Consider the following 14,595-nt stretch of genomic DNA (forward strand, 5'->3'; position numbering starts at 1 on the left):
CAAAGTTATCCGTTGTGGCAAATTTTGTAAAACTTCGTCTTCACAGTTATTTCAATTAACTCAATAAAATGCATACAAAAAACCTAATTGTTAACACGAGGAGACTAATCCCAAATTGTTGTTTATTTAAACTGAGATTAGTATAAAAATAGAAAGTACTCGTAGGTTTTCATAACATTAACAGAATTTCCCCAACGGAAAACTAGACGCGTTAAACTGTTGACTTTTCTCTAGGAAAATCCAAGGTTGCCTAGGTATCAACAAAAGTCCAGATAACGAGTAGATGTGAAGTATAAAAGCGATGGGTAGCCTTCACTTGCATCGAAGCCATTGAAGACATCGAAGTATTTTATAAAACGTAAACATGGCGATATTAAAACACGCTACGGGTCTACTCGTGCTGGTAAATTGTTTTCTTAAGTAATTTGTTCGGTTTATTAATGTAACATTGTTGTCATTCATTGCTATAAATATCTTCTGCTGCGTTGCGACCCGCGTTTATTTATTAAGCTGTTTCTGAAATCTTGTTCGGGATAATTAAAAAAATAATAGCATAGAACATTTTCACACGTATTGACGCACTTGCCGGGATTATTTAATTGTATTTTATGACACGGTCCTTGTGTTTCTTTCAGTTGGCCGTCCTCAACTTGGTACTGGGTCAAACTGCCCAAGGAGGGCCCCATACATCTCAAGGCGGTCCTCACGAATCTCAGGGAGGGTCCCACGAATCTCAAGGAGGCCCCCACGAAGATCAAGGCCGGGCTAAGAGGCAGGCCGAACAAGATGGCGACGAAGACTCAGGAGTTGTGAGCTGGACCACCTGCGACCAGACTACGACGCCGAAATATTCTTGCCAAGACTGCAACACTCGTCTACTTTGTCTACCGATTGGTGGGAAAGTAATCGCTTGCCCCAGTGTGAACAGGCCCTATTGCAATAACGGCCGTTGTTCTGCTGTTCCTAGCGCAGGCTGTGCTTAAGCTATGTTGGTAATGTTATCAATGTAAAGGTTACGACGTTCTATATTTTTTCCCCTCACTAGCTCGGAAACACGTGTTTTGTCCTTTAATACCAGCGGGCAAAAACGCATTTTATCCACTAGTGGGTAAAGTAATTTGACCTTGAATAAACTCAAGTTAACTGCTTTAAAATTGATAAAAGTAGGTGAATCTAGTAATAAAGATGATTTACCACCTATGGAACTACTGGAAGCAGTGATAAACGCATTTTTTGCGTTGTAGTTTCCTCGCTATAGTGAGGGGAAAAGTTTTGTGTTACACTCGGGTGCAAATGTATTTTACTTCTAGTGTGTTAAAAAACTCGCAAGTTCGGGATTCTATTCTCGAACCACTCGCTTCGCTCGTGGTTCAACTATAGAATCCTTTCACTTGCTCGTTTTTCAATTCCACACTCGGCGTTAAAATACAACTTTGCCCTCTTGTATAACAAATAACTATTGTACATGACCGTTTAATTAACAATAATAAATCTTATCTAATCTGTGTCTTAGTCTTTAATTGCCCAATATTCTTTATATACAGTAACAGTGGTGGATTAACCATAGGCAAAATCAGCAAATACTACGGTCCCCGCGAGCCAACGCAAATTAGCAAAAAATATGAAAAGTGTGAAATGGACTAGACTAGAGAATCATGTTACGATAATTCAGGGCTTGGATCTTACTTATGTATATTATGCTGGGAGTCCTTGGATTTTAAGGGCCTTTTTACAGAAGTTGCTACGGGTTAACCCGGCACTGATACAGTTCATGTCACATGATCACATTTACAAGCATGAGTGCGGTAGGTATTAACTATTGCTGTTACATTAGCAACTCATGAAAACAAATTAACGTGATGAATTTCCCACAAATCAAATCCTTTCCTAATTAGGTACATGCTGAGTCACAGCAAGGCGTGATAGACGCTCAGTAGATATTGGAAATAAAGCTACAATACCTCAAACAGAATTCCCACTCAACGATCTACCCCAGCAATCAACAAATACGTCTGGTTTTCACAAGTTAAAACTAAAGAAGAAAAGAGGGTATTATGGGTATTAATAATGCTTGCTTACTGTGTTTTCTAACATTATTTTAAAATCGTATTATTTTCCTCACATGAGACAATGAAACGACAGTGGAAAGAATCCAATTAAAGCCGTTGTTACATTTGCAGTCAGATATTGCGCAGTAATGGGAATTCTTCTCCGCCATTGTACGGAGCGCTGACAGCTAAACCCGTGTCAGGGAGGACGACGAGGATGTTAGGCGCTAAGTGAGTCTCTCGCACTTAATATTTGAAAAATGCCCGCATGCCGCTCTTCGCTTAATGTAGGTATTGTCAGGGCTAGACTCGCAAAAACCAAAATTATTTAATAGCGGGAACTTCTTTGTTTTTCTTGTACATCAGTGAAGGCAGGATTAGAGTCCCAGAGATTCTAGAGAAAGATATCAGCCTAAACCTAACATGAGTTTTACACATTCACATTCAGTCGAGATGACCCATAGCGCTATCAAAAATTTTTGAAAAATTATTAAAAGACAGGTTGCTTCATCATCTCAATAGATATCAAATTCTAAACACTCGGCAATTTGGGTACCGTAAAAGAGTTGGAACTAGTGAAGCTATTGATGAGCTAATTAAAGATACGGTACTTCAACTTAATAGTGGGAAGAAGGTAGCAGGGGTATTTTTGGATTTAAACGCGGCTTTCGATACTGTGGACCATTCAATCTTGTTGAGTAAATTAGAATACTATGGAGTGAGGGGAAATGTGCTTAAATTATATCAGTCTTATTTAGGAAATAGAAAACAGTTTGTAGAATTAAGACACATTGAAAACAATTACGAGACGGTGCATAAATCACGTATGGTTGATATAAGACGAGGTGTTCCTCAAGGATCTATTTTGGGACCTATATTTTTTGTCTTATTTGTTAATGATTTAATAAATTATATCCATGATTCCATTCCAAATTTGAAGTTAGTGTTGTTCGCTGATGACACCAACGCTATAGTGTCCGCGGATTGTATAGAAGAACTAAATGAAATAATGAATAGCGCTCTTAAAGCATTTTCTTCTTGGTTTTCAGTGAATAATCTTACCTTGAATAGTAGCAAAACTAAATCAATTTTATTTAATACTAGTCCTAGATGCACCGATTCCTTATCCCTTAGTATAAATGGCGATATCATAGAACAAGTTGAGGTAGTAAAATTCTTGGGGGTTTTGATTGACTCTAATCTAAATTGGCAGCCGCAACTAGAAGAGTTAAAAAATTCATTAAGTTCAAGTTGTTTTGCTCTGAGAAGCTTACGGGAAGAAACCAATATTGAACAACTCAAGTCGGTCTACTACGCCCTTATTGAATCTAAACTGCGGTACAGCATTAAATTATGGGGAAACAGTTACCTATATAACACTCAAAGTGCTTTCTTGGTGCAGAAAAGGGCCATACGAATTATTGTCAGAATACCGCAGTGGGAATCGTGCAAGCCGCATTTTAAAAAACTTAAAATATTGACTGTGCCTTGCCTATACATCTTGGTTCTCCTATCAGGGCTTGTCAAAAATTTGGAGGAAACTGAAAGTGATTATGACAGAGCATTGAGATTTGCAACGAGAAGAAAAGACCTTAAAAATAGTTTAGTGCCTAAATTAAAAATTGTGCAACATTCAGCAAGCTACCAGGCAGTTCATCTTTTTAACAAACTACCAATTGAGTTTAAGCAGATCTCTGATTGTAAACTGTTCAAGCGCAAGTTAAAGGCTTTTCTAGTAGAAAAATGTTATTACTCAATTAATGATTTTCTAAATGACATGTTTTAATTGGTTTGTGATAATTACTTATTTATTTTATTTATGTTTTCTTTGGTAATTGTATACAATGTAAATAACGTGGTTATAGATTGTTACTTCTGTTTTATTTTTACTTTTATTGCTATAGTTATGGACATTTAGTGTAGTAAATACTAGTAGGATGAATATTTTTGTAGTAGTTTTAGTATTGTGTTGTATGTAATTATTATATGCATGAATGAATATTCGACACAATGTTTATTGTTAAGAATAAATAAAAATAAAATAAAAAATAAAGTTCAGTTTCTGAACACGTTTTCTGCGCGAGGAAATTTTATCGCGACGTGCCTCGCTCTGTGTGGACCCGGCTATTCGATGGCGTACCTAAACCGTTAGGGGTCCCTGTTCAACACTGTTCATTTTTTTCGTGTAACGAATGTCATTTTCCATAGGCACTAGAATGATGTTTAGGTAAATACCTAAGTACGTACCTACATAGTAAGTAGTACATACCTACTATTTAGGAGATAAGTTACTTTTTGTAGATATCTCCATGTTTTAAATTGAAACCTTGAAATTATATCGATAAAGTAACTGTTTTATCTCATCTCGTGACAAACCCCTTTGATGCATAATATATAATATAATATCTATATCAGTTTATTGGATGCGAGTGGAACATATCTCGGTACGAGTAGATAATAACGATCCAACAACAAATGGATAACGATCTTGATGATTACGTAAAAGCAAATATAAAAATAAAGATTATTAAACTGTAAGTATTAGACAAAGCTAGCCTACCTACCCTGTCAGACCTCACATGACTAACATCCCATCGGGTCAAACGTCAATACACATCAGACTTCAGTCGGGTAAATTGGTTTACACGCCACTTCTCATCGGCAGACAGGAGATTCTAAGTACTTAACGCAACGAACTATAAATAAATCAAATTTTGCGAAAGCCTGAGACCATTTTATGGACATTCTTTTTCATTACAGATTTATCAGTCGGCTACTTTGGGGGTCATACCTATCGTAATTTTATTTTTGCACGATGCGCTTAGGAGATTATTTTGTCCGATACAATCCACAGCCACCAACCATTAAATTGTGTGCTCCATATATTTTACAATCAATTGCTTTGAATGTGCCGGGATGTGGATAATAGGACAAAAAGTTGGAATGTGATCTCTCTTTAGCTAAATACAAACGCTAAGAGAAAGTAATGTATCTAAAAACAAATAAAAAAACGGAGAAATATAGGTAAGCATAGCACGATTTATTATACATAATTTGATCATAATATGCATATAACCCAATTAACAATCAAACTCTCAGATCCTAATAAACATCAGTGACAGTCTCAGCAACTGCGCAATCAGCACTAGGTTCCTTAACACATTTCCCATCAACGCAGTAAGGGCTCCATCCGAAGCAGTTCCTCAAGATTCCTCCTTTAGGCGTGCAGTAGTAAGTGGTGTAGCAGTCGTTGCAGGTGGGACCATTTTTAAAGGTTTCGAAGTCGAATTCGCAGTCCACCCATTGTGGGATCCAGGGCAGATTTGGAGGCATATCCTTGGGAACATCAACGACGCGCTGCGAGTTGACCATTGCGATTAAAGCAATCTGAAATAAAAAATGAATTCATACCTATACGCTGAAACTTAAGTTCCATGTGCTCTGCTTACCCCTCTATGGAATACGGGCGTATTTGTATGTATCTATGTGTACATATACTAATCGTGTCACTGTATTAAAGACTTTCTAATACCTAGGCGTTTCCTGATAATACCAGTTTATGAATGTCTGGTTGAAGAAATAACATATCGAGATCGAAATCATGTTCAGTTTTTACAAATAAATAAATACGAGTACCTAAAATAACTAATAAATAAGTTAAGATTATTAATATGTTAAATAATAACAAATGTATATTTGTGCATAAATAAATAAACCACCGAAAAACTAACTGTATAATTAATTGACGAAACCTTAGGTGGATGAACACTCTGTTATATGACGAAGCCTTCGCTGTGGATTTAAACGTATGTATTTTTTAATAATTTCTTTTGTTCAATAAATAATTGCTTACATAAAATTGATTAATTAATTAATTATGAACTAATCTCAGTTTTTAAAACATAAAATAAACTTACCACAAAAAGACTAAGTTTGATAATAGCTGCCATGGTCACTTCACTATTGCAACACCCAATTGATTTCAAGTCACTTGATCTGATAGGAAACTAGCTTATATATTGAATGAGACAGATCTATAATCTTCTTTTATCAACTGATACCAAATGCTGTCAATCTGCAAGATGATACGAAAAGTTATTCATTTGAGATTTTCGTAGTGACTCATTATCCATAATTCCATATCAAACGGATATATGTATTGGAAGATGACAACGAAAATAATATTACGAAAGGCTACTGAAGTCGGATATCTATCTAATTTTATACACACACATACACACACTTTGAAGTGGATGAGTTCGTGGTGGTTTTTAAGTAGTTGACTCATGAGGTGACTCAGTGGTGTACTTCTATGACCTAAGATACAGCGGGGCAAATCTCGACTGCGGGGCAAATATAACTGGTCCATTTTTTCCATGTTTTACAATGTTTACATCATAGTGTAATAATGGAAAAAATTTAAGAGTTACAATTGCCTCCCAGTCAAGATTTGCCCCGCTGTATCTTATATCTCTCAAAAGTCCATTCATAAAGTTGGTTAGTCGGTACATTTGCAGCCCGCGCTACATTTTAGTACCCTCAAGATCTGAGCCATTTCTAGTGCTCGGACTCTCTATAAAAGTATAGGTAGGTACATACGTTTAGAATTACGTATCAATACAATTTCCTAAAATAAGGTACCTACATCAATATCTATAGCATTTCTAGCTCGGATACCATACAGTCTTTATGTCTGTAAGGAAGGAGATGACGTGCAAGGGTACACCACACGCCATTAACCCTATACGGAAATAATTAACAACATACAAGTAGTCAAAATTATATTATTTTACGTAATATTTTCAAAAAAGAATAAATATAAACTTGTCTCGCTTATTTTCTTGCATTAAAACAATTGATAACGTCATATAATTGTAAAGACTGCCTCGCCTGTCCCTAATTGTTTAAGATTTCATTGTCAACAAACACGACTCGCTTCATACGTTATCATTGTTCGGAGGAAGGTATTCGAGCGACATAACACGCAAAATGAAAGCATTTCTGTGCAACTTGTTTACAGGAAGACGAGTGTAGCTGTTTGCTATGGGCTCATGTCCGCATAGGGCTGACAGAACACCGTATGACTTAATGTTTGAACTAGATAACTGTTCTTACTAAAGGTAGTAACTAGTTACGTGATGTTTTTGTTATTCAATGCGTTGACTCTCTTAGGGCCACTTAGCCCACTTACACCAACGAAAACGGAGGGTTAACCCAATTAAAATTTAATTTAAATTATTTTAAATTTAAGAAATGTCACACCTATATGTATTCATACATGCAAACACGACAGTTTATTTTAGGTAGGTATGTAGATAGGTATTTGGACCGTTTCATCTAGACACGTGGTAGCCAAGTTCAAGTATCAGAACTGGCGAAAAGACCAATAGGGTCCCTTTGGTGAGTTTGGTGTCTCCATGGCCAACGGTAATCGCTTACCATTAGGCAGATGGACTGCTCGTTTGTCTTGATTATCATAGAAAATTATAATAATATATATTTACGCCTGGTGTTTGAATATAACTTATATAATCACTGCACACTGTAGTACCTATGTAAGTACAAGTACTTACATCAGAATTCAATGAATACCTAATGACGGTAATTAATTTCAATTTCGAAAACAATGTGTAAACGTCACATATAATAACATTCATTGTATGGAAAAAGAGAACAACGCGCCGACATAGTTACTTGAACCCAAACTACTAGAATCCAAAATTACATACCTACATTTTTCGCGACGTTTACGGCTTCGCTATTGAATGACTTAAATATGAAGATTTAAATGATAATTAAAGACAAAACTTCATTAATTTTAATCCGACGCTAGACCGACATCCTTAGATTAATTAGCATAACTCCTTTATATGGAAATTGTATATAATGTAGAGCCGCTGAAACTCAGCCACAGTAGTTATTGGCAAGGAATATCTGTAATAGTCCAAATACTTAACATATTATCATGTTTAAACTCCCTTTGTTTGTACTGGTCACAATTGTGGTAAGTTTTGTTTAAATATGAATTAATATTTTCTAAGTTTTAGTATCACTTCTCCTGCCTAGGTTAAACTTTAGCATATACAAATATTTTATTTTTAAAAATGCCTCAAATTTTAAATACATTTTTATCTAGGCTTTATTACAAACTGTAGTTTTAACGCTCACTTACCAATAAGGAATTATTATATAGTACATAGAAATATTCACATTCTGTTTTCAGGCGACCTTCAACCTTCCTCTAGCACAGGGTCAGAACGATACCAGCTCCGGTGGTCACAGTTTCTTCGGCATACCCATACCCCACTTCCCGTTCCCAATACCCCAGTTCCAGATACCCTCCTTCCAATTCCCCCCATTCCAGTTCCCAGGTATCAGGGAACAGGAAGTTGGGGCTCCTGCTGATGCTGAAGCTTCATCTGCAGACCATGCTTCTTCGGAACATGACGACCATCAGGATAGATTTTTCTTTAACTTTTTCCGTCCGGCTTCAACACTAGTGTCTTGTAATTATACTACGGAGGCAAGTTTTTTTTTATTATTATTTTGCTAGTTGAAACGTAGATAGCCCCTTGAGCATAAAGATGTTTTTTTAGCAGTTCTCGAAAAGTTTGTACAAAAATTAAGGAAAAAGTTAAATTTGTTTTTTTTTATTCCTTTTTTGTTACTAAGACTTATTTCATGAATTGAGATTTTAGTAAGTTTTATTTGGTCATTAAGGTTTTCTAGTATCTATGTTTTCTTAACTATAACAATTATCCTGTATACACATAATATAGGATCTTACGAAAGTCGACTTATATCACTAAATATTGGTAACAAACTAGGATCAATTAAAATTTGCTGACGTGGCTACAAACTTTTCGAGAACTGCATGTTTTACACTAACCAACTAGTGGAATGTCTCCTAACACACAAATATTCCATTACGACTTACATCTTCTTTCATGGATTTCCATTCTGTTTTATAAGCGGCGGTTCTGTGCCAGGTCGGCCCTGCCATCTGTTTGATGTCGTCCGACCATCTGGCTCGTGGTTTCCCGTCACCTCGGCTTCCGTCTTGGTCTCCACAGCAATATTAGCCGGCCCCATCGATCGTCATCTCTGCGACAAATATGACCGGCCCATTCCCACTTGACGACTTACACACTTAGATCGTATCCTCTTGCCAAATGCATTTTCTTATAAGTCTCTGCCTCTCTGGGTGCCTAGAGGATATGTTAGTCGTGTAATTGCTTTGGACAATCATTAATATGACTCGTAAGAGAATGATTATAATTCTCAAATAGGCTTTTGAATATATACCTATTCACTTTGACATTACAACGACGGTTGGCCAACGATGAACCTTGAGTATGTGTTATTGCTATCTGATTTATTTACTCCATTTTTATTATAGTCAGTAACGAAACCCTATTAGGGTCGCAAATTCACACTTGCGATACTCCATATAAATAAATAAATAAATAAATATTATAGGACATTTTTACACAGATTGACTGAGGCCCACGGTAAGCTCAAGAAGGCTTGTGTTGTGGGTACTCAGACAACGATATATATAATATATAAATACTTATATACGTAGAAAACATCCATGACTCAGGAACAAATATCTGTGCTCATCACACAAATAAATGTCCTTACCGGGATTCGAACCCAGGACCGCGGCGCAGCAGGCAGGGTCACTACCGACTGCGCCAGACCGGTCGTCGTAATATCACTATTTAAACAACTTTTTACCCTGCAGGGCGGAACCCGTTGCACCACCTGCACTACAGCCTTGACCTGCGGCTCCGCAAACGTCGGCCGCCTGCAGGCCTGCCGCGGTTTCTTCCCGTATTGCAACCTAGGCCGCTGCTCGTTCTACCCTGGAGAACTCTGTGCCAACTCTACTGGTTAAATCAGGTACCAGTACAAACCTATGTTATATTATATACAGCTATTTCTAAATGGGACGATCAAACTTGGTTGTAATTATCGTAAAAAAATTCACTGAAACAGGCTATTCGATTTTCTGTTTGTGAACAATAAGTATAATATGTAATAATATTCTACATGGAAATAATATACATGTTTGTTCAGTTCAATTTATTAAAAATCCTCCTCGTTCCTCGTTTGCCCTCGTTTGACAAATGATTAGAAATTGATTGTATTTTTTCTTATTTTCAGAATTCAATTCCGAACTTCAGAATCGGCGAAAAGTTTCAACGACATTTCGTAACTGTAATTTGAATTAATAGGGAGTAAAAAATTAAATAAATTGGCGAAACAATTAATTTACTTTCATTTTGGTGATTTTCTAAGATAAATCAGACTTAAAAATAAAATAATAGAACATCTTGGCACGGTTGTCTATATTTATTTACAATAAACACGACAGTAAAATTGAATACTTATTATAAATCCATTTTAAAAATATTAGTGTTACAGTTACCTCATATCTACTATTCAGGAGAAAGTACTAACTCTACAGTAAAAATATTAGGATTTTAAAAGTTATTATCGTTCTTATGGTCACATTCGTTCGTATTATTGTCAAACATTTTAGCCAAGAAGTGGTACAAGAATATTTAAAGGTTTATTTTATAATTGGTAAAAGTTGTTCAAGATTTTGATAGGTACTGAAATCACGCGAAGAAATCCTTTCTCTTATCACAGGCTCCATTTCTACTTATAAAGAAAAAATACATCGTGTATAAATATGAATTAGTTTTAAAGCATTAATATTAGCAATTTAATTTGTATCTTTATTAGTAGAAGATTTTTCATTTCACGTAAAATCTTATAAAGCTTTATTAAATTATGAAAAGCAAAATATGTTCTATATTTATTTGTCAAACACAGCTAGTCTAGTAGTCTCACTATCAAAAGTAAGACTTAACTACCAAGGATATGTTGGTTTTAAATCGATTCACAATCTTGATATCGATAAGCGGTTAGAGATCAAAAAGCTCTTTAATTAACATTGTTATTATATAACTGCAGAAGACACCAGACAGTAAATAGTATCTTAGAGCTATGATTTTTATTTAAGAAACTACTTATTTGTTATATTGTCAAGACTATCATGTTTTTTACGTTTTTCAATTCTTGTATTGTGATTGACAACATAAACTTATTGATTAGCTAAACTATATCTGTCACAGGTTAAACTGGCCAAAGTCGTTTTGTAAAAATGTCCGATATATCCTAAGTGTCACTAGCCTATTTCAAACTTATATGCTTAATTAGTTCATTGTCACAACAACATTTAACATCAATACGTTATAGTGTATCATTTAGATTAAATTTATTGTCTATACTATATCCGGTATCCTTTGTTCCTGCGATGTATGTATAAAAACTATGAAGCATTGGTAAACACAAACAAATCTGTAAACATTTCTGAAATTAAGGGAATCGCGGCATTTCATAATTGTATTCATAAAGCATCATAATTTAAAGAACTTACAGAAGAGAATGAAAGTTATTCATCATATAGTAATATAATTGATCTAACTGGTTCCCATCATTGAGTTCATTGGTACCTTATTAGATGGAAAAGTACCCATAGTAAAGTTGTTTAACGTCTTACAGCTTGAGTTGAAGGCGCGCCAGCCATGATTGATATTTTTAACCATCTACGCTACTGCAGACAATTAAATCTTCAGACATATATCTTAATAGGCACCCTACGTACACCTAATGTATAATTGTACATGCCAAATAACAGTTACTTAAAATAATCGAATTCAAAATTTTCGGGAAAAATTGTCAACTTTAAAAATGTGAATCCTTGCTTGATCTTGATCCACCCTTCTATAGCCATTCAAATACTCGTGACATGTCATTTCACAAAAAAATGGCACGCTAGAATTTAACAGTACGCGATGCATTGAAGGGTCAAAATACCGATACAACCAAATCGACTAAATGGCAATAAAGTCGATTTTTATTTTAATAGCGGTAGCCCTTTATTACGTGCTAAGCCTATTTAGATATATGTTGGTAGTTTTAACGAGTTATCGCGCGCCGCCACTCAGCCGACAGTTACATGGCTACTGATTCTTTCGCCGGCCCGGCAGACTGCTGTTGGGGTAGTTCTTCCTCAGGAGGATGTTGTCGACGGCCGGCAGCAAGAGATACCGCTTTCCCGAATTGTGATAGGGAAGTTTGAGGGACCTAAAGTAATAGAACTTGGGGACTTCTTTGTTGTTGATCGGCCACCGGTTCTTGGTGATGGATTCTAGGGAGGTGGGCGATGGCAGAGGGCTGGAGCCGGGCTCGTCGTCGTCTAGCGGTCTGTGGAGGAGGCGGCCGGTCGGGTGCGTGTGAGCAAGTACTGGCGCCGCCGGTAGGTCGGCGTCGTCTGTATCGACTGGCTCAGCATCGGAACTAGGGATATATTGCCTGTAAATACATCATTCATTCAGCTATCTATCGCATCTACCATATGATATACTAACAGTCTAAGATTGTTGAATAAAAATTGTTAGGTACTAAAACTGAGAACAAATTTTTCCAGTATTTAAAAGCTACAATTTTTATACAATTTAAAGAAAGCCTGAATGATATTTTATGTCATAATATATATCAGTGGCAAAAGTTCACTAAGACATTGTTCAGTAAGAAATAAATACCTATGTGCATAATATTAATAGTTATTCTCCACATGTTTTCTGACTTGGCATTTAGAAATATAGTTCCACAACCAGTGTTACTTTCTATAATGATAAATGATATTATATTAAATACACCGGGCCCCGGCTTTATCCCCTTAATAACAATAACAATACACAAACAGAAAATATAAGTACTAAAAGTTTAATAACAATACACAAACAGAAAATATAAGTACTAAAAGTTTAATAACAATACACAAACAGAAAATATAAGTACTAAAAGTTTAATAACAATACACAAACAGAAAATATAAGTACTAAAAGTTTAATAACAATACACAAACAGAAAATATAAGTACTAAAAGTTTAATAACAATACACAAACAGAAAATATAAGTACTAAAAGTTTAATAACATACCTAATTCCGAAATTCTCGTCAGGGGAATGCTTCCTGAAAAAACATATTGAGTAAGTAATCATATCATGGCTGTGTAAAACAATCAACAGTGAAAATCTACGATTTCAAGTAAAGAGTGCCAAAATATCAGATGTCGGCAGATTACAAATTGCATCTTTATGGCAATAAAGGCGTAGGCGCCTTAAAAGTCAACGACTATAAGGTACACTTTGCTTGAAAACGACATAAATTTGTAGTCTCCTACTAAACACTGTAACTGTCGTACCTACAGGTAAATTTACAAAAGCTGTCATGAATTAAATTAATTAAGTTATTATTAGTAACTATAATTGGACGTAGTTACGCAATAACGTTCCAATCCACATGAAATTGTCATTAAGTTTTAGACCTTGTATTAAATTTGTAAAAATTTTCTATTAAAAACCAAAATTTTTGGCAATTTTGAACACCGTAGGTAACGCGAAAGATTTTGGATAGAAAAATACATTTTGGATGCCTATTTCTATTTTACTGGAATGGTTATTGATCTATCTATCTGTCCGACAAGAAAATCGTAACCAAAAATAAACAGAAATGACACATTCACCTAGGTACCTTTAACAAATAAAACGACCCAAAATAAACTCATTCACGCCAGCTTCAGTAAATCGACCTATAGTGTCAAACAATTTCCTACCGCCATGCCACTCTAGTTTTGCATTTCCCGCTATGAATGTCACTAATTAGCAGCCAGCCGACGCTCTAATGACGTCAACAATCATGCGACATCCATTTAACTTCGCTATCTCGCTGCTAACACTATTTACCTGTTTGCCAGGATCTAACTCGATTGTTGTGAGCAGAAATTTTCCTAAACATGTAAACAATATTCACGTTTTAGGCAGCTCGAGACTTCGGCAAATATTGAGATTTTTCATGGATATGGATTTTATTAACGTACTTGTCTTTATGAAAAAATAACAATGGAAAATAATATACAGACTAGAAATAAATTAACCTTTTAGAAATTGAGGGTATCAATCAGTAAAATAAAACTCTGACTAAACTTGTCGTCTGATTATGCCTTTTTTATACATCACTTTACAGGCATGTTGGTCATAACATTTATTACCCGAGTCGTCGCGAACTGCCAAATTAAAAATCAGATTTTGTTTCAGCATCCATTATACCTACACATTTATCATGCCTCTATCATCATCCTTAAAACTAAGCGCCAATCCTATTTGAAGCATTAAAGCGATGAACTTGTCTTAATTAACTACTGGATCAAATTGACAATGACACACACTAGTAACATCGACGGCTATTATTAGATCCGAACTCCACAAGACCTGTACAATTCCTGACTAGGCCATAGCAGCCTAGCGCGACCGGACCTACTATAGCGTCCGCCTGAAAACCTAAATGATGGCAGTAAGCCTAACCGGGCCAGTGACCCAATGTGTCGCTTTACAAAATTATCGCGCACATCGTCATCATCATCTGTAACAGACGCAATGAAGGCAAACAAATTTAATTACCTCTCTA

The 14,595-nt window shown here is 35.6% G+C and overlaps 4 protein-coding genes across 5 annotated transcripts in view; 2 read left to right on the forward strand and 2 right to left on the reverse strand.

The window, feature by feature from the left end:
* Positions 1-253: 253 nt before the first annotated feature.
* On the forward strand, positions 254-1,507 carry LOC125231185. The gene is made up of 3 exons (XM_048136551.1): positions 254-403; positions 636-1,032; positions 1,461-1,507. The coding sequence occupies exons 1-2, from the start codon at positions 365-367 to the stop codon at positions 981-983; spliced, it is 387 nt and encodes a 128-aa protein (XP_047992508.1). The 5' UTR covers positions 254-364; the 3' UTR covers positions 984-1,032; positions 1,461-1,507.
* Positions 1,508-5,073: 3,566 nt separating this feature from the next.
* LOC125231115 lies at positions 5,074-6,106 on the reverse strand. Its single transcript, XM_048136469.1, has 2 exons — positions 5,966-6,106; positions 5,074-5,435 (listed from the first exon to the last, which is right to left on the reverse strand). The coding sequence occupies exons 1-2, from the start codon at positions 5,996-5,998 to the stop codon at positions 5,151-5,153; spliced, it is 318 nt and encodes a 105-aa protein (XP_047992426.1). The 5' UTR covers positions 5,999-6,106; the 3' UTR covers positions 5,074-5,150.
* Positions 6,107-7,920: 1,814 nt separating this feature from the next.
* LOC125230851 lies at positions 7,921-10,317 on the forward strand. The gene is made up of 4 exons (XM_048136099.1): positions 7,921-8,052; positions 8,272-8,571; positions 9,796-9,953; positions 10,218-10,317. The coding sequence occupies exons 1-3, from the start codon at positions 8,014-8,016 to the stop codon at positions 9,946-9,948; spliced, it is 492 nt and encodes a 163-aa protein (XP_047992056.1). The 5' UTR covers positions 7,921-8,013; the 3' UTR covers positions 9,949-9,953; positions 10,218-10,317.
* Positions 10,318-10,387: 70 nt separating this feature from the next.
* LOC125230850 (neuropeptide-like precursor 1) overlaps positions 10,388-14,595 on the reverse strand; it is a 47,827-nt gene continuing 43,619 nt past the window's right edge. For both annotated transcript variants that reach the window (XM_048136097.1, XM_048136096.1), the window contains exons 4-6: positions 14,400-14,550; positions 13,069-13,101; positions 10,388-12,437 (exon numbers count right to left, since the gene is read on the reverse strand). In XM_048136097.1, the coding sequence (XP_047992054.1) occupies positions 12,086-12,437; positions 13,069-13,101; positions 14,400-14,550 (536 nt within the window). In that variant the 3' untranslated portion in view covers positions 10,388-12,085. The remainder of the gene's footprint in view (positions 12,438-13,068; positions 13,102-14,399; positions 14,551-14,595) is intronic.

This window comes from Leguminivora glycinivorella, chromosome 11 (assembly GCF_023078275.1).
Source record: "Leguminivora glycinivorella isolate SPB_JAAS2020 chromosome 11, LegGlyc_1.1, whole genome shotgun sequence".
In the NCBI taxonomy this organism is placed as follows: domain Eukaryota; kingdom Metazoa; phylum Arthropoda; class Insecta; order Lepidoptera; family Tortricidae; genus Leguminivora; species Leguminivora glycinivorella.